Raw genomic sequence first — 26,511 nt, 5'->3', positions numbered from 1 at the left:
GGTCTTCCACTTGTATTAGGATGGTTGGGTTCACTCTGCCCAGGGGAAAGCTCCACCAGTCCCACATGAACGAATGAAATGAGGCTTCCTGCTCCAAAGGGGAGTGTCGATCAGGGAATTGGCCATCAATCCGATTGTCTCATTCAGTCACCTACATAGCCATCACACGTGAGCGGGAAACTGGGTGTTGGGCTGGAGAGATGGCTTAGTGGTTAAGAGCACCATCTGCTCTTCCAGAGGTCCTGAGTTCAATTCCCAGCAACCACATGGTGGCTCACAACCATCTTTAATAAGATCTGATGCCCTCTTCTAGTGTGTCTGAAAACAGCTACACTGTACTCATATGTAATAAAATAAATAAATCTTTAAAGAGAAAGGGAAGAAAGAAAAGAGCGCCTTCTTTCTAACTATATTCTGTTTAAGCAATAGCAACCTTGTACAGTTGAGGCCCCTGAGTTAAGTTTTATCTCCAGGCCTGCGTCTGCTGGATTTTTCCTCCGCTTCCTCCTCAGGGCTGGGTTTTTCCAGCTCTCCTTGTAGCTAAAATGGGAAGACTTCCAGATAGTAGTTTTCTAGGCCCACCCTCCCTTTGTATTTAAAGTTTCCCCACCTATATAGGTCGGCTCTAAATTTTTACATTCCTCTACCTATTCTGGCTGTTTCTATCTTGTAAGTTTACTTTATGGTTCTTAACTGGGAATGAACTTTGGCCTGGGGGTTTGACCATTAATTGACATTCCTTGAAGAAACAGAGTAATGATACCGTGTCTTCCAGACCTTCCAGCAGCCCGATGGCCTTCCCTAAGAAGAAACTCCGGGGTCTTGTTGCTGCCACCATCACTCCAATGACAGAGAATGGGTAACTATCACTGGGGGACAGAGAGGGACAGAGGGGGACCTGTTCCCAGCCACTGGAAAGCTCAGAAGCTCCAATAGTCCCTGAACCTCTGCTGGGGTGGTCTTACCAAAAGGTGGTTTCTGCAGTGTGCCTGACCCTCCTAAGTCAGAAAAGTCATCACAGTGGAAAAGGAAAAGGGAAGGAAATTCTCCCGGTGCCTTTAAGCCCAGCTAGGGCTGGTGGAATGGAGGAGAACCCTGTCTTAGTACTGTCCATGTTCCTTTAGGGAGCCTGTCATTTTGGACATTCGCATCATTGAGTGGCTGGCAGCGTGGGTCACTGTAGAGTCTGTGCTTAGGTTTGATCCACGGAACTCACCTTCGAAAAGTGGGGGGAGGGTGCTGAGGAGACGGCTTGACTGGAAACGTGCTTGCTGCACAGGCCTGAGCACCCAGATGCAGATCACCAACATCTGTGTGAAAATCAGGCAATCCCAGGATCGCAGAGGAGGAGACGGGAGGATCTCTGAGGCTTGCGGACAAGCCGGTCTGTCCGTCTGAGTCAGGAAGCCGCAGGTTTAGTGCAGATACTACCTCAAAAGATAACAGTAACAAAGCAGAGAGCAATTAAGGAAGACATACATGTCTATGCACATACAAACACGTACCCATAGACACGTGTACTCAGAAACACAGCCACATCATATTACACACGTCTATCAAAACACACTGCACAAGGGAAGCAAAGCAGGCTGTTCATGGACTTGCCTTAGGGTTTCTATTGCTGCGATGGAACCATGACCAAAAGCAAGCTGGGGAGGAAAGGATTTATTCTGCTTACACTTCATATCACAGTTCATCATCAAAGGCAGGCGGGGCAGAAACGCACACAAGGCAGGAGCTGATGCAGAGGCCATGGAGGGGTGCTGCTTACTGGCTTACTCAGTCTGCTTTCTTATAGCACCCAAGAGCCACTTGCCCAGGGATGGCAGCACCCACAATGAGCTGGGCCTTCCTACAGCAATCAGTCACTTAGAAACTGCACTGTGGACTTGCCTATAGGCAAGTCTTTGTGTCTGTCTGTCTGTCTGTCTTTCTTTCTTCCTTTCTTCCTTTCTCCCTTTCTTTCTTTCTTTCTTTCTTTCTTTCTTTCTTTCTTTCTTTCTTTCTTTCTTTCTTTCTTTCTTTCTTTCTTTCTGAGACAAGTTCTCTGGACATAGCCCTGGATGTCCTGGAACTCACTGTGTAGCCCAGGCTGGCCTCATCACCTACTTCTGCCTCCCAAGTGCAAAGATTAAAGACACAGCTTTGTTTTTAAGTCCTTCTCTCCAAATGACTCTGTGTCAAGTTCACGTACAATTTACAAGGACCCGTGTCTTAGGCGTACCGTAAGCTGTGAGAAAGGGAAAGACGTCAGCAAGGTAGACTCATCGGACATCTTTCCAAGCTCATTCAGAAACCGATTGGGAGGTGGGGGCGGAGGAAGGAGGGAAGACAGCCTCCAGGTAGCTGATGGTTGTTGAGTGTCTCACACAGGTGTCTTGACTTCTAGACGCAGCCTGGGACAGACCCTTTGCCTGCACGATAATGGCCATGCGCCACACATGATTTTGCACTGCACATAACTCCTCCTTGGACACCCAACACGACAGGAGCAGACACTTCCCCATCTGAGAGTCATTGACCCATTGGAGGTGAATTCTGGCTTCTTTAAGCTTCCTCCTCCTGTAAGAAAAAAATTATCACTAGACCTACATGGCAAACTGATGAACATTAGTAAGATAATCCTTACGACAGTGCTTGCCCACTGCACACAGGACAACGGGTTTGAATTGTCACTGTGGCAAGAGGCAAGGATTAGAGGAAGATGGACCATTTAAATAATACTCCTTCTTAAAGGCTTTTCTTTGGGGGCTTCTATTCCTAAATTTGCAAACCTAATAAGCACTTTTAATTCTTATTCAAAGGTGGCCACATCATGGGTCCCTTAGATATGTGGAGCCCCAGACTTGTAAGATGTATGACAACCTCTTATCCTCCCTGGATCTAACTTGCTGAAGTGTTTTGCAGATCACTCTGCTGGTCTTTGTTTTCTGTTACTTCTCCCTTTCCATGGCTTCTGGGAAAGGCTGAAATCAGCTCTTACTCAATGCATTAGCCACTTGTCTCGTAGATAAGCAGGAGGCATGTGACTACACGGGCAGGCTGGATTTACTTCCTGCTACAAGTAAGGCCCTGTCTGTGTCCTAGCTCAGCACATTCCATCCAGTTCTTGCTACATTAACCTCAGAAGCGGATTCTCCAGACAGCCTTACTTTTTATCTGGGACACTCGGGGAGCAGCTGTGTGCCCTATTCTGCTGTTATTTGGAGCCACAGACCCAAAGCACTAGAGATAACTAACCGGTCTCTGGAATCAGAGGGAGGCGTGGAGGGTATTTATGCTCTCCTGCAAGCTCAGCACTTGGGAGGAAAAGACAACAGACTGAGCTGGGTTGACTCTTTGCTCTCTCACCACTCGCTCCATCAAAATACTCTTATAGGGTCTAGAGAGATGGCTCCGTGGTTAAGGCACTGGCCACTCTTCCAGAAAACCTGGGTTAAAGTCCTAGCACCCACATGTTAACTCACAACTGTGTGTAACTACAGTCTGGGGTATCGATGCCCTCTTCTGGCCTTTGAGGGTGTCAGGCATGCACACGGTGTGCACAGAATTACATGTAGGCAAAACTCCTATACATGTTAAGTAAATAAATCTAAAAAAATTAAAACAAAACCACTTGTATACACACAAAAAGCTTAGAATACCCAAGAACAAGTGGGCACCAGCCTATTTAGCCACAGGAAAATCTGCCCTTCTGATGTGTTTCCAAAACATTACATCTAATGTAAGGCATTGGAATCTAATACGTGGGAGTCCCTCTAGGAGATCAGCCATTATGGTAGTGTTTCTAAGCTGGCTTGCAACAGAAAAGCCTCCATGATCCCAAATGACTGCCTTACTTTTCGTATGTATGTATGAATGTATGTATGTATGTATGTATGTATGTATGTATGTGTTAAGACACAATCTATGTGGGGGTGGGGGGAGGTCAGACCTATTAAAACCACCACACACGCATTTAAAAAAATAATAATAAAAATAAAAACTGTTACTAGGCCAGTGAAATGGCCAAGTAAATAGTAAATAAAGCACTTAAATCCCCAGGACTCACACTAAAAAGTGCATGATAGCACTTGTTGTTAAGCCCAGCACAGCAGATAGTGCCAGAGGAACCCTGGGAAGCCCTGGGGCTAGCCAGCCTGGATTACACAAGAGCAAACAAGATCATGTCTTAACCAAGGTACACCATGAGAACTGATAGCTGAGGTTATCCTGTGACCTGCATAGCACCCACTCCCACACATGGGAACATACCCAGATACAAGCACACAGACAAAAGATAAGAAGAAAGCCATCCTTCACCCCTGCGAAGGAAGACCTCAGCCAGACAACCTCTATGGAGCTCGAGTGGCCACAGACCTCCGCTCTTATGCCACTAGCAACCTTGAGTTTAACCACTTAGTAAGACATTGTAAAGTACCTGCCCCACCAGTTCAGCTCCACCAGGTAGCCTAGTAAGTGTCCTAGAAACCTGGCAGGTCCCTCTCCTTCACTGGAGTCTGTTGACTCTCCTAAAGCCTGCCTTCTCACTGCATGGTTCTTACCCCAGTTGTTCCAGTACCACATGGGAATGCATGGGGATTTGATGGGGAGGCAGGCTTCAGGCCCTATACATACCACTAGTCAGAACCTGCCTCTGAACAGAGGTCCATTAAAGCCTGAGGTGAACTAGCCTGAAGCTGAAAGCCAAACTAGAGACAGTATAGCAAGTCCCACACAACCTGCCTTTTATTCCTGCTGCTTCGGATTGTTTCCACAAACAATAGCACATCCTTCCTTCCAGGCTCCGGACCTTGACTCATTCTGTTTTCTCTGCTTTTTCCCGTTATCACCTTCTCCTTTAACATTTCTACTTACCCATCAAAACATTTGCAGGGGTGAAGGGAGTTTCCTCCTCCCCACTCCCCGAGAGTCCATCTTCCCATCTAGTGCTAAATACACTGGCAAGAGATGGGAGAGGAGAGTGCAGCACTTATGTGCCTGGCCTGGGCTTGGCAACCATACAAGCCATGACACTTCAAGGGACAACATGATTTAGATTTAAGTTCTCTCTTTAGCTTGGGGGGTAGGGAGGGCTACAGGCACCTTTAGGAGAATAAGTGAGCCCAGAGGAGACAGTAGTTGTAAGTGGTTCTCTAGAAAGATCGACTTGCTGTGATGACATAGCCTAGTCAGGAGGACATAGGCTAGCAGCTGTCCCTCTGGAATGATGTCCAGTGAGAGAACTTCAAAGAGTGTTCCACTGTGCACCTGGGAGAAGCGTCAGCAGGTCAGAAAGTCCCTGATTCTGAGGATTTCTTAACTCTTTTTTTTTTTTAAGATTTATGTATTTTTTTTATATATGTGAATAATACATTGTCCCTCTCTTCAGACACACCAGAAAGGGGCATTGGATCCCATTATTGGTGGCTGTAAGCTACCAGATGGTTGCTGGGAATTGAACTCAGAACCTCTGGAAGAACAGTCAGTGCTCTTAACAGCTGAGCCATCTCTCCAGCCTGGTGTTTTGTTTTTTTTAACTCTTTAGTTCAAAGCTCTCAGTGTGCTAAGCATCAGAAGCTGTGGTATCATTTCCCAATCCCTAAAGCCTTCCATCGTGAATTCGTCCCTATTTCTCTTTTTATAAAAAGCCTAGAGGCTCTCTCCTCTGTGACCCCACGGTACTCTGTGTATACCTTTTAACAATGCATCAAATTTATCTGTCTTATGGTGACTGTCTTAGGTCTTTCGTTAGGGTTTACTGCTGTGAACAGACACCATGACCAAGGCAACTCTTTTTTTTTTTTTTTTTCTTTTTTTCAGAACTGGGGACCAAACCCAGAGCCTTGCACTTGCTAGGCAAGTGCTCTACCACTGAGCTAAATCCCCAACCCTGACCAAGGCAACCCTTATAACAACAACATTTAATTGGGGCTGTCTTACAGGTTCAGAGGTTCAGTCATTATCATCAAGGCCAGGAGCATGACAGCCTCCAGGCAGGCATAGTGCAAGAGGAGCTGAGAGTTCTACATCTTCATCAGAGGCTGCTAGCAAATACTGACTTCCAGGCAGCCAGGAGGAGGGTCTTAAAGCCCAGGCCCACAGTGACACACCCACTCCAACAAGGCCACACCTCCTAATAGTGCCTCTCCCTGGGCCAAGCATATACAAACCACCACATTGACTATGACAATAACTTCTTTGTTTATTTTGTGTCTGTGTGGGGGCATACAGCATACGCATGAAGGTCAGAAGACAGATTGTGGGAGTCGGGTCTCCATCATGTAGATCCCAGGGATTGAATTCTGGGTATCAGGCTTAGCATCCATCAAGTGCCTTTACTCACTGAGCTGTTTTCAGCCCCCGATAATGTTTTGTGCCTGCATCCTCCAGCAGGCTTTGCGCTGCTTTGCCTGGTTTTACTTTAAGAAGTCACTTTTTTTCTGGGTACAATAATATGTCCCAGGGTTAGAGAGGGCTCAGCAGGTAGGAGCACTGATTTCCAGAGGTCCTGAGTTCAATTCCCACCAACCACATGGTGGCTCACAACCATCTGTAATGGGATTCAATGCCCTCTTCTGGTGTGTCTGAAGACAGAGACAGTGTACTCACATGCATAAAATAGATAAATAAATTTTTAAAAAGGGAAAAAAATATAACACATACCTGTAGTCCCAGCTCCTCAGGAGACTGGGACAAGAAGATCATTTCAAACTGGGCAACACAGTAAACTAGAAGGGGGTGGGGGAGGGTAAGAAGAGGCCAAATGCCAAGGGAAAAGGGTTCCTTTTTCACCCCTGGTGGTGGTGCATGCCTTTAATTCCAGCACTCGGGGAGGCCGAGTCAGGCAGCTCTCTGAGTGTTCTGAGGCCAGCCTGGACCACAGAGCAAGTTCGAGCATAGCCAGAGCTACGCAGAGCAACCCTGTCTCAAAAAACCTAAAAGAAAAAGAAGTTTCATTTCTCTCCATCAAACGCCATCGCTTCTCTGTGGCAAGTGCCCTCCCGCTGAGCCGCCTTACAGGCCCTGAGTCTGTTTGTGACTGGACTCCTGAGTGTCTGGGTCCTACAACCTACAGCAAGCATTAGGCAGGGATCTGAAAAGGCCTGAAGTGACTGTCTGGAAATGGAGCCTCTACCAGGGCAGATGCTGATCTTCCTCTTTGACAAAGTAGCCCTAGTCCTAACGGTAGCCTGAGCCTTTAGTCCCAGCGTGCTAGGGACAGAGGCAGGCAGATCCCTGTGAGTTTGCTGACAGCCCAGTCTATAGTGAGTTCCAGGACAGCCAAGGTTATTTAGAGAGACCCTGTCTAGGATAGCCAGGGTTACATAGAGAGACCCTGTCTCAAAAAAAAAGAGAGCCCTAGCCTTGTTAGATATCTGGCTTTTCAGTCATGTGTGTGTGTCCGTGAATGCAGGTGTGCCTGTGGAAGGCAGAAAACAACCTCAAAATATTCTTCCCTGTGTGCCATCCACCTTGTTTTTTGAAGCAGAGTCTCACTGGCCTGGAACTCAACAATTAGGCTAGACTGGCTGAGCAGCGAGCCCCGGGGGTCTGCTGCTGCCTCTCGGCATAGATATATTTTTATATCAGTTCTTTTTTTTGTTTGTTTTTCATATCATGTATGTGAGTACACTGTCACTGTCTTCAGACGCACCAGAAGAGAGCATCAGATCCCATTACAGATGATTGTGAGCCGCCATGTGATTGCTGGGAATCGAACTCAGGACCTCTGGAAGAGCAGTTAATGCTCTTAACTGCTGCTCCATCTCTTCACCCTTTACATCTGTTCTGTACATCAAACTCAGTTCCTTCCGTTTGCAGAGCAAATATTTCACCAACTAAGCAACGTTCCCAGCCCAAAAAAGCCCTTCTGTATGTGAAAGGAGTTTTAACACGGAAAGCCAAACAGAAGTTGTTCTCAGGGGTTGCCATTTTCCAGCCTTTGCAGACATTCCAAAGGGGCATAGGCTGAGAAGCTTTTCTAGATGATTCTTCCACTGCCCTAGAAACTCTAGTGTTTCGACCATTCCTAAAGGCATTTAAAAAACATCCCCAGACTGAGCTGTCTTCTTAAAAAGACAGATCATGGGCTGGAGAGATGGCTCAGCGGTTAAGAGCACCCGACTACTCTTCCAGAGGTCCTGAGTTCAATTCCCAGCAACCACATGGTGGCTCACAACCATCTGTAAAGAGATCCAATGCCCTCTTCTGGTGTGTCTGAAGACAGCTACAGTGTACTTATATGTAATAAATAAATAAATCTTTAAAAAAAAAAAAAGACAGATCATGCATAGCCTAAGAGCCCAGATAGAATTGTCACCCAGGGCCACCTGAAGGTGTGTGGCAGGGAAGGGGGTGAATATAGGGGGAACCCCTTCTCATTGAGCCAAAAGCAAAACAAAAACAAAACTGTAAAGTTTACCGAGGAAGGAGAAGAAATTTGACTTTCACCTGCCTACATCTGCTTGAGGGGTATAACCAGCTCCCTAGAAAGAGGCACATGCCAGGACAGACCCAGACATAGGCAGCTCTGACAGAGGGGGAGGAAAGAGGAGGTAGAGTTTCACCCCAGCTGTCCCTCCAAACCCAGCCCCATGACTGCTTCCCAGCACCCCTTCTTGGGATTTACGTCCACTGCTCTGAGCCCTGATGCACGTAATTCTTAACTTAACCACAGCTTCCAGGTGTTAGTAACCTGTGTTTACACAAACTCCTTGACTCCATTAACATACAGTGAGAGTTACAAAGTATCACAGGAGATATGGGAGCCTGAAGGCAAAGTTTCCTGTTTTGTGAAGCACAAGTGACTGAGACGGTGTTATGTTGGGGCCTGAGCCACTATAAAAAGTGCCCTTCCCTCATGGCTTTAAATTGGTCCCTTAAGCACCCTTTCCTGCCTCTGGACTGTGGGCAATCATCACCCACAATGTGGTCTATGCCATTAGTATCTTTTCCTTTCATCTCAGGATCTGCCCCTTTCTTTTCTCTCTTTGTTTCCATTCCCTTGGCCGAAATACCCTTTGATGTCTGTTTTCTAGATGAATTCCAATTTTTTTTTATTGCTGTTTAAGGAATAAGATGAAAAGAATGATAATGAAGCTAAACCCAAATTAGCCTGTGGTCCTCCTATACAAAAGCAGAAATGACGGGGCCAACAGGTTCGATGTGTTCCTGGCAATAGAACCATGGTTCTGCAACAGTAAACCCAGACTCACCTTTGAATTTTTACTCTTAGGGTGGTCATCCATCCACCCTACCTTAATTTGCCTTTTTTCTTTGTTTGTTTGTTCATTTGTTTGTTTTATTTTTAAAACAGGGTCTCTCTGTGTAATCCTGACTGTCTTGGAACTCATCAGGCTGGCCTTGAACTCAGACATCTGCCTGCCTCTGCTTCCCAATGCTGAGATTAAAGGCATTCACCCTCACTGCCGGGTGCCACCTTAACTTATTATAGTGGTAGGCCATTGAGTGCAGGTTTTTTAGTCCATTTATTTCTAAATTAAGGGAAAGTACCCTTATCACCTTACGCATCTGATCTTTCTTTGCGCTTCAGACTGAGAAGTACAGGCAGGTCGCACGGGGAGCTTGTTAAAATGCAGGCGCTCGGCCAGTGTCTTAGACCATGCCTGTGATGTCAGCAGTGGAGGAGCTGAGGCAGGACTAACTGGAGTTCAGGGCCAGCTGCAGCTCCCTAGGGAGAGGCCAGCCTGAGCTACATGAGACCTGTGACTGGACATTGTAAATGCACATCTTATTGAGAGAGCTCAGCTGAGACACAAAAGAGTGAAGACAAGGAGAACATGAAGGTTATATCCAAAACAGTGCTCCTCCCACCAAAGGAAGCACGGGGATTTGCTTTTGGAACGCTAGACACATTCAGTCCTAGGCATTCCCAATAGGAGGTCACTCCTTAGCATCTCAGTTAAAGGTCTCTCTGTTAATGGTTTGTTCGTTTCTAGTTTATATGTATGTGTGTTTGCCTCTGTGTGTGTATGTGTACTGTGTGCGGGGCTGTTGCCTGAGGAGGTCTGAAGAGGATCTCAGACCACTGAAACTAGAGTTTCAGATGCTGTGAGGCACCGTGAGGGGCCAGGAACTAAACCGAGGTCTTCTGCGAAAAGCAACGAGCAAGTGCTCTTAACGGCTGAGCCTTCCCACAATGACCCACATGATGGACAGACTCCCCAAATGGGAGTGGCCTCTAACACACACACACGCGTGCACACACATGCATCACTACCATCAGTTTATGACTTGTGCATGTTAAACAAGCCATCTATCAACTGAGCTATGTAGCCAACCCTGGAGTAGATTTTTAATAATTATTAATTAATACGAGCAGTTCATGAGCCAGGAATTGGTTGAAGAATCATCTAAAAAAAGTAGACTAAATATGCACTATTCCCTATTTGCCTGTCTTTTAGAGAAATCAACTTTCCTGTCATTGGTCAGTATGTGGATTACTTGGTGAAGGAACAGGGGGTGAAGAACATTTTCGGTAAGTCATCTTTAGAGTTTTCTGGATGTGTCTAGCTTGGGCTTTAGCAAGTCATAGATCTCACCTGACCAGGAGGTCATACAGCATGTGTCAGAGGTCATGGCAGAGCCTGCTAGGAGAACTAAAAATTTCAAATGTGTAGGCTCACTGATTTTAGGTCTGCGGCTTCCCCGTAGAGCACCTCGTTTAGCAGTGTGCCAACAAATACAGTGTTTTTACCCCCCACTTAGAGACAAAACTCTGTGTCCTAGAAACTGGTGAAGTCATGAAACCAAAAGGGGGTAAAGTAACAACAAAGCCTGCTTAAGTAACAGTTTAGCTCCCTGATACAGGGCCTGGCAAAGTGGCACAGGCCTTTAACCCCAGCACTTAGGAGATACCCTGTCTAGGAAGGGAGGGAGGAAAAGAAAGAAAGGCAGACAGACAGACAGACAGACAGACCGACCTCTTTTCTGAAGGGAAACAGGAGCAGTAGATCTGGGAGAGAGGGGAGGTAGGGAGGGGGTGTTGACTAGAGGGAGAGGAGTCTGGGTTTGGGGTGTATTATATGAGAGAAGAATAAAGGAAAAATACATTTACAAGGAGTTAAAAAAAATAATTACAAAAAAATAAATGCAAATGAACTCAATGTGGTAGGTAGCGTGCACCTATAATCCTAGCAGGTAAGAGGCTAAAGCAGGAGGATAAGGCCAGCCTGGGATACTGTGTAACACTCTGCCTTTAAAAAAACAACAAAAACAAAACACTGGGCTAGAGAGGTGGTTCAATGGTTAAGACCCTCGCCACTTTTGCAAAACACCTGAGTTCAATTCCAGGCACATCAGCTTCTCATAACCACCTCAAAGCCCCGGTCCACATCAAACATGCTCCCCGGGGCACATACATGTACACAGATACGCAGAAGTAAAAATAAAATATATTTTTTAATTCCCATCTATCCCTAATGGCAAGGAGCGATTTCTAACCAAAGTCACAGTAGACTGTTTTTGACTACATGAAGGAAGAAAAAAGGATCAAGTCTGAAGTAAAAATGGACAAGCGGTGCGCCCCCTCCAGGCTCCATCTCTGTTTATTTTTGTGCCCCTTCCTCTCATGCAAGGGTTTCACACCGAATCCTTCCAGACTTAGGATCAGAGGAACAAAAAGCATTGGTTGGTCCTACTAACTCATTCTTCGTTTAAAACAGTGAACGGCACCACGGGAGAAGGCCTGTCCCTGAGCATCTCCGAACGTCGCCAGGTCGCGGAGGAATGGGTTCGTCAAGGGAGGAACAAGTGAGTAATTAGGCTGAGAAAGCAACTCATGGGCAAGGTCTGTGCCAGCAAGGCTCTTCCCATCGTCCCAGTCAGCTGACAGGGGAGATGAGCCGGAGCTCTGAGCCTCCCACGCTTGACGAAGAGCGTCCTTCCTTTCTCTGGGGAAGGGCAGCCGGACCACAGAACACCCCAGCTCTTACTCAGAAGCCACCTCTGTGAGGCCGAGCTTCTCAGGGTCTCCTGTACTCGGACTGGAAGAGGAGAACAAGAGGGCGGCCCGCGGTTGTGTGTATTATTACTCTGTCTTACTTGGGCCTTCTATCGCTATGACGGAACACCATGCCTGAGCATAAGCAACCTGGGGGGAAAGGGTTTATTTAGCTAATACTGCCTCATCATAGTCCATTACTGAGGGGAATCAGAGTAGGAACTCAGAGCAGGAACCCAGAGGTGGGAGCTGGTTCCCAGGCCGTGGAGGAGGGGGACTTAACTGGCTTGCTCCTTATGGCTTCATCAGTTTCTTTTATTTTTATATTTTATTTTATTTATTTTTGGCTTTTTAAAGATTTATTTATTTATTTATTTAATGTGAGTACACTTTCAGAAATACCAGAAGAGGGTATCAGATCTCATTACAGATGGATGTGAGCCACCATATGAGAATTGAACTCAGGACCTCTGGGAGAGCAGTCTCTTAACCACTGAGCCATCTCTCCAGTCCATTATTTTTGGGGTTTTTTGAGACAGGGTTTCTCTGTGTACCCTGGCTCTACTGCAACTCTCTCTGTAGACCAGGCTGCCCTGGAACTCACAGATATCCACCTGCCTCTGCCTCCCAAGGGCTAGGGCTAAAAGTGTATGCCACCACACCCAGTTTATTATTTTCTTACATGGAACAGAACATCACAGATGTCTGTCTATCTCCCACATCAATCCCACATTAAGAAAATCCCCTAAACAAATGGTTCTCAACCTTCCTTATGCTGTGACCTTTTAATACAGTTCTTCATGGTGTGGTGACCCCCTACCATAAAGTCTGTGGTTGCTGGAGAGATGGCTCAGTGGTTAAGAGCACTGACTGCTCTTCCAGAGGTCCTGAGTTCAATTCCCAGCAACCACATGGTGGCTCACAACCATCTATAATGGGGATCCGATGTCCTCTTCTGGTGTGTCTGAAGACAGCAACAATGTATACTCATATACATAAAAAACAAATATTAATAAATAAAAGTCTGTTGTTGCTGCTTCATAACTGTAATTTTGCTACTGTTACGAATCATACTGTAAGTATCTGATACTCAACTCCTGTCAGGTTGAGAACCTCTGCCCTAGATTCTAGGGCCTGAAGACTTGTCTACAGGGCAGTCTATGGAGGTATTTTCTCATTAGGGTTCCTTCTTCCCAGATGACCCTACTTTGTGTCAAATTGACATAAAACTAGCCAGCTACCCAGAGCGTCACGCCGGGGAGCTATTGTATCGTCTTTGCCCTCAATCTGTTTTCCATCCAATTTGGAATCAGGTTGTGAAACCTAACACTGCCATCTCTGCTTAAATGTAAACTGAGGCAAAGGCGTGGTCCGTAGTATTTAGGTGTGGAGGTAAAATGTTGGTTAGAAGAAACAGCTGAGCAAGGGCCCCTTCTATATAGCTACGTGTGGATTGGAGAGCCCGAAAGCTGGCCTCTACCCCTGGAAGCTTCTTCATCCCTGATGAGGGGAGGCTAACACAGCTTACCAGAGCCACGTTGCCTGGGCTTTTCCTTACTATTTTTATTTTTTTCTATTTTGGGTGGTTTGGGTTTTTGTTGTCATTTTTGGTTTGGTTTGGTATTTGGTTTTTCAAAGAAGGAGTTCTCTGTACAGCCCTGGCTGTCCTGGAACTTGCTTTGTAGACCAGGCTGGCCTGAAACTTAGAGATCCACCCGCCTGTGCCTCGGAGTGTTGGGATTAAAGGTGTGCACTACTACTGCCCAGCGGTTTGTTTTTAAATTGATGCAGGGTAAACCCCCTGCCATGTTCCTTTATCATCATCATCATCACCACCGCCACCACCATCATCATCCTTATGTGTATGGTGTGTAAGAGCATGAGCAGCATGCGAAGGTCGGAGGATGGCTTAGAAGAGTCAGGTCTCTTCCATCAGTCCTGGGGATAGAACTCTTATCCTTAGACTTCTCAGCAAGCCCCCTTACCCATTGACTTCATCTCTCCAGTCTGTCTTTTATTATCCCACAGGGGAGAGTCTTTTGTCAACCTGGCTGGCCCGGCTCAATTCATTACGTAGCCAGAGATGACCTTGAACTTTCCATCCTCCTGTCTCCACTTTCCGAATGCTGGAATAGCAGGTGTGCAGTGTATCAGGAGACTGAAGTGACCTAGAATTTTTATTTTTATTTTTGAGGCAGGGCCTCTTTTACTGTCCAGTAACTCACTATGTGGTCCAGGCTTACCTTGAACTCACAGAGACTCACCTGCCTCTGTCTCTGGAGTGCTGAGGTTAAAGGTGTGTATGCCACCATGCTTGCTTTCTCAGGACTGCTCTATTCTTTAGACTTAGCCGTGCTAACTAACGGCAAAGGCACTCCCCCTCTCCCTGTCATGTTGCTCTTATGTCTTCAGTTTAACATTGTTAGTTTCTGGCCCCTGCAGTAGTACAAGTGTACTATATTTCTGTGAGGTTTCCCTTTCATTCAGTCCTGAGGTGGGGTGGGAGGGGATGGGGAGTGGAGGGGGGTCTGTCAGTGTAAAGGTGGGTTCTAGCTGGGGAAAGGAAGCTGTGAGGCCTAGAAATGCAGAACCTGGTAGCTGAAGTTTCCTTTGTTTGATGGAGGAGAGGAAGTCCTGCCCCGCTGTCACACAGCTCCCGGAAATTGAGGTCAGCCTTTTCTCTTCCTACAGAAGATTCCTCTTTTCCTCTGTATTCTTTTCCTCTGTATTCTTTTCCTCTGTAGTTTGCCTTGTTTTTCTTTCTGCCCCCTTTCACCCCCTTGCTTCTTTTCTTTTTAAGAATGTTTTTATTATCTATTCATTTTATGTTATGAGTGTAAGTAAGTGATAAGTAGTGTCCACCAACAGAATGAGCCAATTCAAGCCAAATTAAAGTATAAAGGCAGGTTTATTGGGGGTAGCTCTTTACCAACCACACAGGATGGGGCCAGTGCAGTTGCCACGGAGAGGGAGACAGAGGAAGAAAAAGAGAGAAAGCATGCAAGAAGAGAAAGATAGAGAGAGGCGAGAGAGAACCAAAATGTCGGGACTGAGGGATGCTGAGAGAACCTGGAGGCCGGGTCTGCTTTGGCATGTTAAGTATGTACCTCAGCCGCTTGTCTCCGGTCTGAAACCCAGTAGTATGTAGGTGCTCCACATGTGTGCTTGATGCCTACAAAGGCCAGAAAAGGATGTCAGATTCCCTAGAGCTGGCATTACAGACAATAATTTAAGTGCCGGGAATTGAACCCAGGTCCTAAAAGAACAAGCCAGTGCTCGTAACCACTGAGCCATCTCTCCAGTTAGGTTATGTTCTTGGTAAACCAAGCTCTCGTTCTAAGCTTCAGAATCCTGCATGTCCTGGAAACTGAGTACAAGCTCCCTTTTATGCCGGTCAGGACCTGGTGACCTGACTCAGCCCTTGCACCCACGTTTCTTGCTCATGTCTTTTCCTTGATATGAAGCTCTCGAGTAGAAGAGTTCTGTCTCCAGATGTTTTGAAGAAAGCCTGTGTACATTTGGATCCTGAAAGAACTGCCCTGCTGTGGTCTTCTACAAAAATTTCTTTCTACATGGTGTTGTATTTTATAAAAAATGAAAAGGAAGCCAGGGATATGTTGGTGAAGGCGTGGTATAGTGGTATGGTGTGGGGGTGAGGTGGGGGGTGCCTCTGGAGGCTGAAGCTGAAGCATCCCTTCCCCCTGAGTAGAGTTTATTTAGGGGAAGTTGAGGGGGTAGTAGGGACAGAGAGAGACAGAGACAGAGAGAGACAGAGACAGAGAGAGACAGAGGGCGACAAGGAGACAGAGAAAGAGAGGGGGCGGGGGAGGGAGAAGGGACAGAGGGAGAAGTGGGTAACAGAGCAAGAGACCAAGAGAAGAAGAGAACAAGAGAAGAGAGTAAGGAGGGGGCAAGCAGCGCCTTTTATAGTGAGTCAGGCGCATCTGTCAGGCTGTTGCCAGGTAACTGTGGGGCAGAGCCTAGAAGAAATGCTAACACAAGCACTTGTATATAGAAAGTGTGTGGCCTGTAGATAGTGTGCTGCCTGTATATAGAACATATATATAATTTTCCAAGTGTTTCTGATCAGATAGTCAACACCAGGAGCAAATGAGAGTTTGTGGATTGGAAGGAAAAGGACAATTTAAAATAATTTTGGAGGGCTGGGTATGGTGGTGTACCCCCTTTAGTCCCATCATAACGAGCTCCACAATAGAACCTATCCCAAAAATAAATAATAAATAAAATAACTTAGAGGAAATGGCTCAGCAGGAAGAGGCACTTGCCCGCAAGCCTAACACCTGGAGTTCAATCCCCCTACCCCCTCTCTACACACTGGACTATTGGAAGGCTGCAAACCACCATGTGGGTGCTGAGAATCAAACCTGGGTCCTCTGGAATAGCAGCCAATGCTTTAAACTGCTGAGCTATCTCTCCAGCCCTAAAATAACTTTGAATAGTGGCCAGTTTACTTACTGTATAAGACCAGAGAAATAACTTCATGCACTTTTTAAAGTTGAAATGCTACTCATTGAATCCAGATCTGCTTCCTTTTTTTTTTTTTTTTTTTTTTTTCCGGAGCTGGGGACCGAACCCAGGGTCTTGCGGTTGCTAGGCAAGCGCTCTACCACTGAGCTAAATCCCCAACCCCTGAATCCAGATCTGCTTCCTACACATTAGGGTAGTACCCTGCCATTGAGACATATCTTAATTATTTGTAGCTCTTTTGTATTTTTTATTGAGACAGGGTTTCAGTAAGTTCCCAAGGTTTCCTTAAACTTGTGATCCCTCCGCATCAGTTTTCCAAATAGCTGGGATTATAGGCCTGTGCCACTAGGGTCTATTTTTATTCATTCTTGCCTACTTTTTATTTTATTTTATTTTATTTATTTATTTATTTATTTATTTTCTAGACAGGGTTTCTCTGTGTAGCCCTGGCTGTGCTGCCAAGGACCAGCCTTGGTTCTGTAGACCAGGCTGGCCTTGAACTCGCAGAGATCACCTGTCTGTGCCTCTGCCTCCTAAGTGCAGAGATTAAAGGGCATAAGCCACCACACCCATATACTTTTTAACTTTTTAAATAATATTTTTAATTTTTTGAGAGTTTCATATAATGTATTTTTAATTTTTTGTTTTGAAGACAAATAATTTCAGTATTTTCCCCAGGTTGGCCTTGAATCTGAAATCCTCCTGCCTCAGTTTTCCAAGTATCTGGGATGGCAGACATGTGCCACTAGACCCAGTTTTCATGCGTCCTTGACTAGTATTGGGGTTTGGGTTTTTTATGTGCCTGCACATAAGCACCTGTGCCATGGCCTGTGGATGGAGGTCACCGGACAACTTCTGGGAATGGATTCTCTTGTTTCGTGTTGTGGGCCCCAGGGATGAGGGTAGACACTGATTCAACCATCTTTTTAGTCTCAGGGCACAAACCAGGATGGTGCAGCCTTCTTTGTTCCTCTAAACTCCAGGAAGTTCACACCCTTGTCTTCTGCAGGTTGGACCAGGTGGTGATTCACGTGGGAGCACTAAACTTGAAGGAGTCACAAGAACTGGTATGGCTATGCTTCCCCCTGCCCCCGAGACTACTCAAGGGACCTCCTTTTTTATGCTAGAATGGATACCAATCCTATATTTGTCTGGAAGAGATCAAATGTGGGACCGCTGGAGCAGCCATGGGGCCATGGAAAGGCGGTAGCTCAGAGAGATGCCAACAGCGGATGCCAAGGACCAGCCTTGGCTTGGAGAGGGGTTCTGAGGAAGGGGTGTCTGGGAACGGTGAAACAAACAATTCCAAGTCAAATTGTGGGTTCAAGCTGGCCGCCTATGTTCTGAATATGGCTTTCTGTCTGCCTTCTCTCTGTCATGCTTTCTGCCTTCTTTCTGAAGATTACAGACAGCTCGCTCCCCCCCCCCTCTCTCTCTCTGTGTGTGTGTGTGTGTGTGTGTGTGCGTGTGTGTGTGTGTATGTGTGTGTGTGCTGCTTGAGACCGTTCTCCAAGCAGTTTTCTCCTGCTAGTCTAAAAAGTTCTCTGGACAGCTCATCTCCTGCAGATCATAAATCTTTTATTTTCATGTCAATCAAGTTATTTACTTCAGGTCTCCTTTTGAATATCCTAAGAATCAGCATCCGGTGACCCCAGCCCCTTAATTCTTAGGAAACAGCAAGCACACATTTTTTTCAACATTGCAAAAGAATTCGGAGAGCTTGCTGCCTCTGATAGCATAGATGATAAACTAGCTGGGTGGGACCCCCATCCTGAAATTACCATTTCTGCCACACCTGGACCTGGACTGGATATGTCCCAGGCTGACCTTGAACTCAGGAATCTGCCTGCCTTTGTGTCTTTCTGACAAGGTGGCTCATTAATGCAGCTGCCTCTGTTCCGTTAGGTTCATATAATTCATACTTCATTCTTATATTTCTGCATAGTTGAGAAGTGATATATTTTCTAACCCATGTTTGTAGAGCTCTCTTCCACATCCTTAAGGCTGTCCCCTTAAAGGTCCCAATGTTTACCATTAGCCACACCTTCACCTCCCGGACTCATGCATGCTCAGATTATTATAGAGCCATTAAAGTAAACAGAGAGGACATTCCATTCCTTGGGAGAATGTGAAAATATGTTCATTATTTTGCAAACAAGCCTTGTGCTCATGACAGCCACTGATATTCATATAGCCCCACTCTGCTGGCCCTGCCCCAGGGGCAAGAACTATGTCATTCTGTCCCCACCAAAGCCACGCCGGACCCAGCAAGTGGACAGGAGACAAAAGAACTTCCTCCAGGAAGAGCTGAGGTTGGATATAAAGTCGCTGAGTCTGCAGAGCATGGGCCAACATCTGTGTTTTCTGCGAAGTGAAGGCAAGGCCATCTGCTGGACAGAGAGGGAATAGGAAATGGGCGGCCCTGGAGAATGGGGTTCTTCAGAGGTTCAAAACCAAAGCTGTAAGCCAGAAACCTATCAGACGAGCTCCCCGTTCAGAACTGCAGACACTCGTCAGATACAGTCTTCAGCTAGGACATAGGATCAAGGAAACAGAGACTTGGGTTGCTCTAGGATTAGCGATTAGGCTATGTTAGATCAGAAGGCCAGACCAGAGCCAGGCAAAGTGGCAGACACTCTGTAATCCTAGCTCTCTGGAGACTGAAGCAGGGGAATCGGGAGCTGGAAACCAACCTGGGCCACATAGTGTCACTTGGTCTCAAGAGAAAACAAGCAAAAGCAGGTAGTGATGGTTCTGGGGCCTGGGTGATTTGATTACGGAAAGAACAAAGGGCTTATCAGACGGTCCAGACCTCATACAACTACAAATTAACTGTGTCCCCAGGATATTCTAGCTCCAAGATTACAGTGTTTTAGTAGTCTAGCTCCATAAAATTTGTCTGTTTTTCATATTATTTGGCTCTAATGTGAGTGAATACTATATACTCGTGGAATTACAGTTAAATGTTCTTAGATAAACCAAAGGGATGGGCTAGGATAGCTCAGTTGGTGAAGTATGTGTTCAGCAAGCATGAGAACCTGGATTCAGAGCCTCAGAAACCACGTAGAAAGGTGGGCGTGGCTACAGTGCCCATTACGCTAACCTTAGAGCAAGCAGAGACAGGCGGATCTCTGAAGCTCATCAGTCAGCCAGACCAACCCGATCAATGGACAAGTATCAAGTTCAGCAAGAGACTGAAAAAAAAAATAATGATAAAGGTAAAATCTGGCATCCTAGTATATGCCTTTAATCTCAGCACACGAGGGGCCAAGGCAGTTGGAACTCTGTGACTTCTGGGCCAGCCAGGACTACACAGTGAGACCATGTCTCAAAAATAATAACCCACAAGTTGTTCTCTGAGCCCATATGCAGGCACACACAAATAAACAAAGATTAAAATGCCGTCATGTCAGATGGAAAGAACACAACTGAACACAATTAGTATAGAGAGAGATCATGAATGCTGTCCTTTGGGACAGGGATGAGCTCCTAAAATATCAGTACACAGGGAAGCAACGGTATTGCTGTCTACTAAGCTGAACCCTCTAGTGAGCCTTAGACAGTCAGGTCACCTGCTCCCTCTGGTCATTCCCTCTTTTCACCTCTCAGATAAGGATCCCTTTCTTCTTCTTCTTTTTTTTTTTTTTAAAGATTTATTCATTTATTATATATAAGTACACTGTAGCTGTCTTCAGATACACCAGAAGAGGGCATCAGATCTCTTTACAGATGGTTGTGAGCCACCATGTGGTTGCTGGGAATTGAACTCAGGACCTCTGGACGAGTAGTCGGGTGCTCTTAACCGCTGAGCCATCTCTCCAGCCCTTGATACTCTTCTTTTTTTTTTTTTTTTTTTTAAAGATTTATTTATTATATATAAGTACACTGTAGCTGTCTTCAGATACACCAGAAGAGGGCATCAGATCTCTTTACAGATGGTTGTAAGCCACCATGTGGTTGCTGGGAATTGAACTCAGGACCTCTGGAAGAGTAATCGGGTGCTCTTAACCGCTGAGCCATCTCTCCAGCACCCCTTGATATTCTTCTTAAGATAGATTTAAAATGTTAGGGGCTGGAGAGATGGCTCAGTGGTTAAGAGCACTGACTGCTCCTCCAAAGAATCCAGGTTCAATTTCCAGCACTCATATGGCAGCTCACGACTGTCTGTAACTCCAGTTCCAGGGTATTTGGTACCTTTCCCCAGCTTCCCTGGGCACCAGGCATACATGTGGTACATAGATATGTGTGTAGACAAAACACCTATTCTCATAAAATTATAAATAAAATAAACATTTTAAAGTGTTAGGAGTGCCCAAGGAGAGGACTTGTGGGTTTTTTCCTTCCCTCTAGGGGAGTTGAAGAGGATGTCAGAGCTTGGCACTGTGTTTCTTTTGTGGTGTTTATACTCTTCTCCTTCTTAACCTTTCTCAACCGCACTCCCCATCTGTAATGTCAGCTCAAAACATGACTGTTACACCATCCCGTGGGAAAGATAGTATCGCTGAGTAGGCAGAACAGTGGAAGAGAAATTATGCATGCAAGTTTCTCTGTTGTAAAGGAACTGCTCGTGGCTTAGCAAAGTGGTTTGGGTGGTGTGGTAAGATTTTGGGGTGGGTGTGTGCTGACTGAAATCCAAACAAGTAGCCAGGCCTGGTGGCACAGGCCTTTAATTCCTGTTTCTGAGAAGGTGGAAGGAGGCAGATCTTTAGTTCAAGAATAGTCTAACCGTGGAGGGACCCAAGCACTGGAGAGGCTGAAGCAGGTGGGTCTCTGTGAGGTCAAGCCTGGTCTACTTAGGCCAAGGCTGTGTCAAAAGACAAAAGCAAGCAGAGACTCTTGGGGGTGACTGAAAAGATGGCTCAGAGGTTAAGAGCACTGACTGTTCTTCCAGAGGACCCAGGTTTGATTCCCAGCACCTACATGGAGGCTTGCCACTGCCTGTAACTTTAGCTCCAGGGATCTGACACCATCTTCTGGTCTCTGTGGATGACTCTGTACAAACACACAAAAATAAAATCAATGGGAATAAATCAAGAGGTGCCAGAAAGACGGCCCAGTGAGCAGCACTTGCTGTGAAAAAATAAACTAAGCCCTCAGCTCACCTGAACCAGGACATTCTTTAAAAAAGGGGGGGGGTACTTATTTATTTAATATAAGTATACTGTAGCTGTCTTCAGACTCACCAAAAAGAGGGCATCAGATCTCATTACAGATGGTTGTGAGCCACCATGTGGTTGCTGGGAATTGAACTCAGGACCTCTGGAAGAGCAGTCAGTGCTCTTAACCACTGAGCCTTCTCTCCGGCCCAATCTGGGACATTCTTGACCATGATGTTTTAAGTTAGTGGTTCTCAATTCTGTAAGTCTTGACCCCTTGTGGCGGGGAGTCAGTGACCCTTTCACAGGGGTGGGCTAAGACTATCAGGAAATGCAGATCTTTACACAACGACTCATAACAGCAGCAAAATTACAGTTCAGAATTATCAGTGAAAGTAAATTTATAGTTGGGGGAGGTCCCCACAATATGTATTAAAGGGTCGCAGCGTCAGAAGGTTGAGAACCACTGTTTTCATTGAATTGGTTAATCTGTCCATTCTCTAGCAGGGGGGTTAGTTGGCAGACCTGAAGAGGTTGTCGCTGAACTCTAGTGTCTGTCGAGGAGTAGGCTGTGGGACTCCCATCGCTAACTCTACTCTGGCCCTTTTTTCTCCAGGCCCAACATGCAGCAGAAATTGGAGCTGATGGCATTGCTGTCATTGCGCCTTTCTTTTTCAAGTCACAGAACAAAGGTAAGGAAGGGCATTGGTCTGAGTGCACACTGCTTTGCCCCGTTCACCTCTTTCTCTCATTAATTGTGTGTGTGTGTGTGTGTGTGTGTGTGTGTGTGTGTGTGTGTGATTTATATATATTTAATTCATAAACGCAAAGTCCTGTAGACTGGCAGCGTCACATTGCAATGGAATACCGTTCCTCCTCCAAGCTCTATAACAAAGCACTTGGATTTTGCCATCTGTCTTCGTTAGGGTTTTATTGCTGTGAACAGACACCATGACCAAGGCAACTCTCATAAAGGACATTTGATTGGAGCTGGCTTACAGGTTCAGAGGTTCAGTCCATTATCATCAAGGCAGGAGCATGGCAGCATCCAGGCAGGCATGGGGGCTGGCAGAGCTGAGAGTTCCACCTCTCATTCTGAAGGCATCTAGGAAAAGGCTGGCTTCCAGGAAGCTAGGACAAGGGTCTCAAAGCCAATTCCACAGTGACACACTTCCTCCAACAAGGCCACACCCACTTCAACAAGGCCACACCTACTTCAACAAGGCCACGCCTCCAAATAGTGGCACTCCCTGGGCCAAGCAGATACAGACTAGCACACTGCTCGCCTGGCTGGTCATCTACTGAGCCCCAGCTGGTAGGTGCCTCTGTTTGGGTCAGGTGTACACTCCTGGTGGAATAAGTTATGAGGTTTCACAGTCGTATGTCAAAGCATGAGCCCATTTTTCTCAAAAGTCAGGTATAAATGATGGTCATCTTGAAGCTACACGTCCGTCCTATTTAGGATTGACGCGTTGCGATGAGGTGAAAAGGGATTTCACCAAGTCGCCCACTGTCTCCCAAGCAAGCTATTGCTTTCTCCTTCTATAGTGCTTTCTTTCTTTGAAGAAACTATTCGTATCCAAATATAAGGAGAGGGAGAGAGGGGCAGAGACAGAAAGACAGACACAGAGACAGAGACAGAGTGGGTTAGTTCTGGTCTGGTTTTTTTTTTAAAGATCAGCTCTCAAATAGCCCAGCCTTCCCTTGAACTCTTGTTTATTTGTTTGGGGAGAGGGCACTGAGACAGGATTACTCTGTATATCCCTGGCTATCCTGGAACTCACTATGTAGACCAGGCTAGCCTCCAACTCATATAGAAATCTGCCTGCTTCTGCCTCCCGAGTGCTATATTAGAGACATGCGCCACCATGCCTGGCCTTTGAGCTCTTTACGCAGCAGGAAATGTTGAATTTCTGCTCTTCTTGTCTCCACCAATAAGAGAGTATGATATTTTATTCAACATTGATTAGTAATAAAAGAAGTAAAGGGTTTTTGGGATGTACTGGGGTTTGTACCCTTGCCTAGCATGCACTGAGCTCTAGGATCCACAACAGGTGGTAACTTATTTACTGACAGTTTGAGAGTTTAGAATAGACCTTTAAAAGGCTGTTTTGCAAATTTTTACATGAGCAGTTTTTCCAAAGAAATGAACAAAGAAATGAATTATACAGGACAATTTTCCCCTGTGCTGGACATATTTTCACAGTGCACAAAGAAGGTATGACACATAACAATGTCCCACTTTTGGGTGTCACACACAGTGTAAGCCAGCTCTCAGTGTCTGAGTAGGGCCTCAGTTGACTTGATAACCAGAGGACTCCCACTTCCTCAGTAAACCAGAGGCAGGCGTCTGGTCTTTCTGGCTCAGTCCGAAAAGGGGGCAAGTGCCAATGACATGAGTCACCACTCTTATCCCTGACACACGTACTTTTTTGTTGGTTTTTTAGAGACCGGGTTTCTCTGTGGAACAGCCCTGGCTGTTCTGGAACTCTCTTTGTACACCAGGCTGGCTTCAAACTCACAGAGATGCACTCCCTCTACCTCCCAAGTGCTGGGATTAAAGGAGTTTGCCGCCATGGCCAGCCCTTTTCTTTTTTTTAAAGCTTTTTTAAATTTTTAAGAAAACAACTCAGGCTGGTCCCGAATTGATTTCATTGCCCAGATGGGCTGCATGCATGTGTGCGTGTGTGTATAGATGTGCATGCACATGGCCACGTTGAGTATGGAGGTGAGGGGATAAGAACTTCCAACGTGGGCTGGAGAGATGGCTCAGTGGTTAAGAGCACTGACTGCTCTTCCAGAGGTCCTGAGTTCAAATCCCAGCAACCACATGGTGGCTCACAACCATCTGTAATGGGACCTGATGCCCTCTTCTGGTGTGTCTGAACAGCTACAGTGTACTCATATATAATAAATATTTTTTAAAAAAAAAAAAAAAGAACTTTCAATGTTCAGCTCTCTCCTTTGTGGATCTCGGGGATCACACTAACCTTCCCACCCCACCCCACCCGCCCAGACCCCAGACCTTGAACTCCTGATCCTCTGGCCTCAGTCTCCCAAGAAGCTGGGTTCACAGGCCTACAGTGCTGCAGGCCCGGCTATAACTTCCCTCTTGAAGCTGGTGTCTCTGCTTTTGTAGAACTGACTTGGTCACTGCTGCTTTGCTGTGGCTCTGGTGCATAGTCTCTGTGGTTGTCACATAGCCCTCCTGGGCTAAAAGGACAGAAGGCCTCCATGGCTGGCCTCTGGTTTTCATGGTAATATGTAGTGATCGTCTCCTACTAGTGGACCATGATTGTGATCAAACCTAGCACTCGGGTCTGATATATATACATCTTCATCTGAGCTACACCCTCAGTCCCAGTGTGTGTGTATGTGTATGTGTGTGTGTGTGTGTGTGTGTATGTGTTTTGTTGTGTTGCATGCATGTACAGGTGGAGGCTAATAGTTGGCTTCAGGCATCTTTTCACCATCCACCGTATTTTTTGAGACAGGGTTACTCTGTCACTGGCCTGAAGCTCACTGACTGGTCAAGGATTCTCCTGTATTTATGTCATGTTTGTATAAACTTGGCCCTGTTGGAGTAGGTGTGGCCTTGTTGGAGTAGGTGTGGCCCTGTTGGAGTAGGTGTGGCCTAGTTGGAGTAGGTGTGTCACTGTGGGCATGGGCTTAAGACCCTCACTCACGCTAGCTGCCTGGAATCAGTCTTCTCCTAGCAGCCTTCAGATGATGTAGAACTCTCAGCCCCCTGCACCACGCCTTCCTGGACGCTGCCATGCTCCTGCCTTGACGATAATGGACTGAACCTCTGACCCTGTAAGGCAGCCCCCATTAAATGTTGACTTTTGTAAGACTTGCCTTGGTCATGGTGTCTGCTCACAGCACTGAACCCTAACTATGTCTACTTTCTCAGAACAAGGGTTACAGACGCACACCACTGCCTGCTTTCTATGTGGGTGCTAAAGCTCGGAACTGAGGTCTTTATGCCTATTGGAGAAACAGATACTGCCGGGCCGTTTCCCAGCTTCCCTGGAACCTTTTCTCTTTTTCTTTTATTTTTCATTTTTATTTTTTGAGGAAGGGTCTCACTATGCAGCATTGGCTAGCTTGGGACTTGCTAGTGTATCAGGCTAGTGAACTCACAGACACCCATCTATCTGCCTCTGCTTCCCAAGTCTGAGTGTTGTGATTAAAGGTGTGCCCGCCCTGCCCAGTGAAGGCCAGTTGTTTAATGGTATACTAGTGTGGTAGGAAAACAATTAGCATTTTTTTTCATCTTATTTATTTGTGTGTGTATGTGTGTGTGTATGTGTGTGTATGTATGTGTGTATATGTGTACATGTATGTGTGTATGTGTGTGTGAGTGTGTGTATATGAGTGTGTGTGTATGCATTTGTGTGTATGAGTGTGTGTGTTTGTGTATATGAGTGTGAGTGTGTATGTGTGTGTGTGTGTGTGTGTGTGTGTGTGTGTGTGTGTGTGTTCTACATATATGTCTGAACCACATAGACAGGCTTGGTTCCCTCAGAGACCAGAAGACCGTGTCAGATCCTCCTGGACTGGAGGGTTGTGAGCCACCGTGTGAGTGTAGAAGTCAGTCCGGGTTCCTCTGGAAGAGCAGCCAGTGCTTCTCATTTCTGAACCATCTCTCCAGCCCCCTCATTTCGACCTTTGGACAGAAAGAAAAATAAATCTTAAGGCGCAGTGATGTTGTAGTTGTATAGGCGAGTGGTAGGGTGGTCAGGAATTCCAGCTTTCGGAAGCTGGCTGCGTCTCATTGAACCATTTTCTAATACAGGAAAGTGCTTGTCTCCCACGTGTTCATGTGACTCCTGTTCTTTCAGATGCCCTGATAAGTTTCCTGAGGGAGGTGGCTGCCGCAGCCCCTGCTTTGCCGTTTTACTACTATCACATCCCCTCACTGACTGGGGTGAAGAGTAAGTCAGGTTCAAATTCTTCTCAATTCTATTTATTTTATGTGTA

The 26,511-nt window shown here is 46.1% G+C and overlaps 1 protein-coding gene across 1 annotated transcript in view; it reads left to right on the top strand.

The window, feature by feature from the left end:
- The first annotated feature begins 779 nt into the window (after positions 1-779).
- Positions 780-26,511, top strand: part of Npl (N-acetylneuraminate pyruvate lyase) — a 39,552-nt gene continuing 13,820 nt past the window's right edge. The window contains exons 1-6 of the mRNA XM_032915467.1: positions 780-859; positions 10,407-10,480; positions 11,667-11,754; positions 17,442-17,499; positions 22,145-22,220; positions 26,373-26,465. Of these exons, the coding sequence (XP_032771358.1) occupies positions 792-859; positions 10,407-10,480; positions 11,667-11,754; positions 17,442-17,499; positions 22,145-22,220; positions 26,373-26,465 (457 nt within the window). The 5' untranslated portion in view covers positions 780-791. The remainder of the gene's footprint in view (positions 860-10,406; positions 10,481-11,666; positions 11,755-17,441; positions 17,500-22,144; positions 22,221-26,372; positions 26,466-26,511) is intronic.

Source organism: Rattus rattus, chromosome 10, assembly GCF_011064425.1.
Source record: "Rattus rattus isolate New Zealand chromosome 10, Rrattus_CSIRO_v1, whole genome shotgun sequence".
Classification (NCBI taxonomy): Eukaryota; Metazoa; Chordata; class Mammalia; order Rodentia; family Muridae; genus Rattus; species Rattus rattus.
The sequence above is the reverse complement of the archived record's forward strand: the minus strand, read 5'-3'. Positions and strand labels throughout refer to the sequence as shown.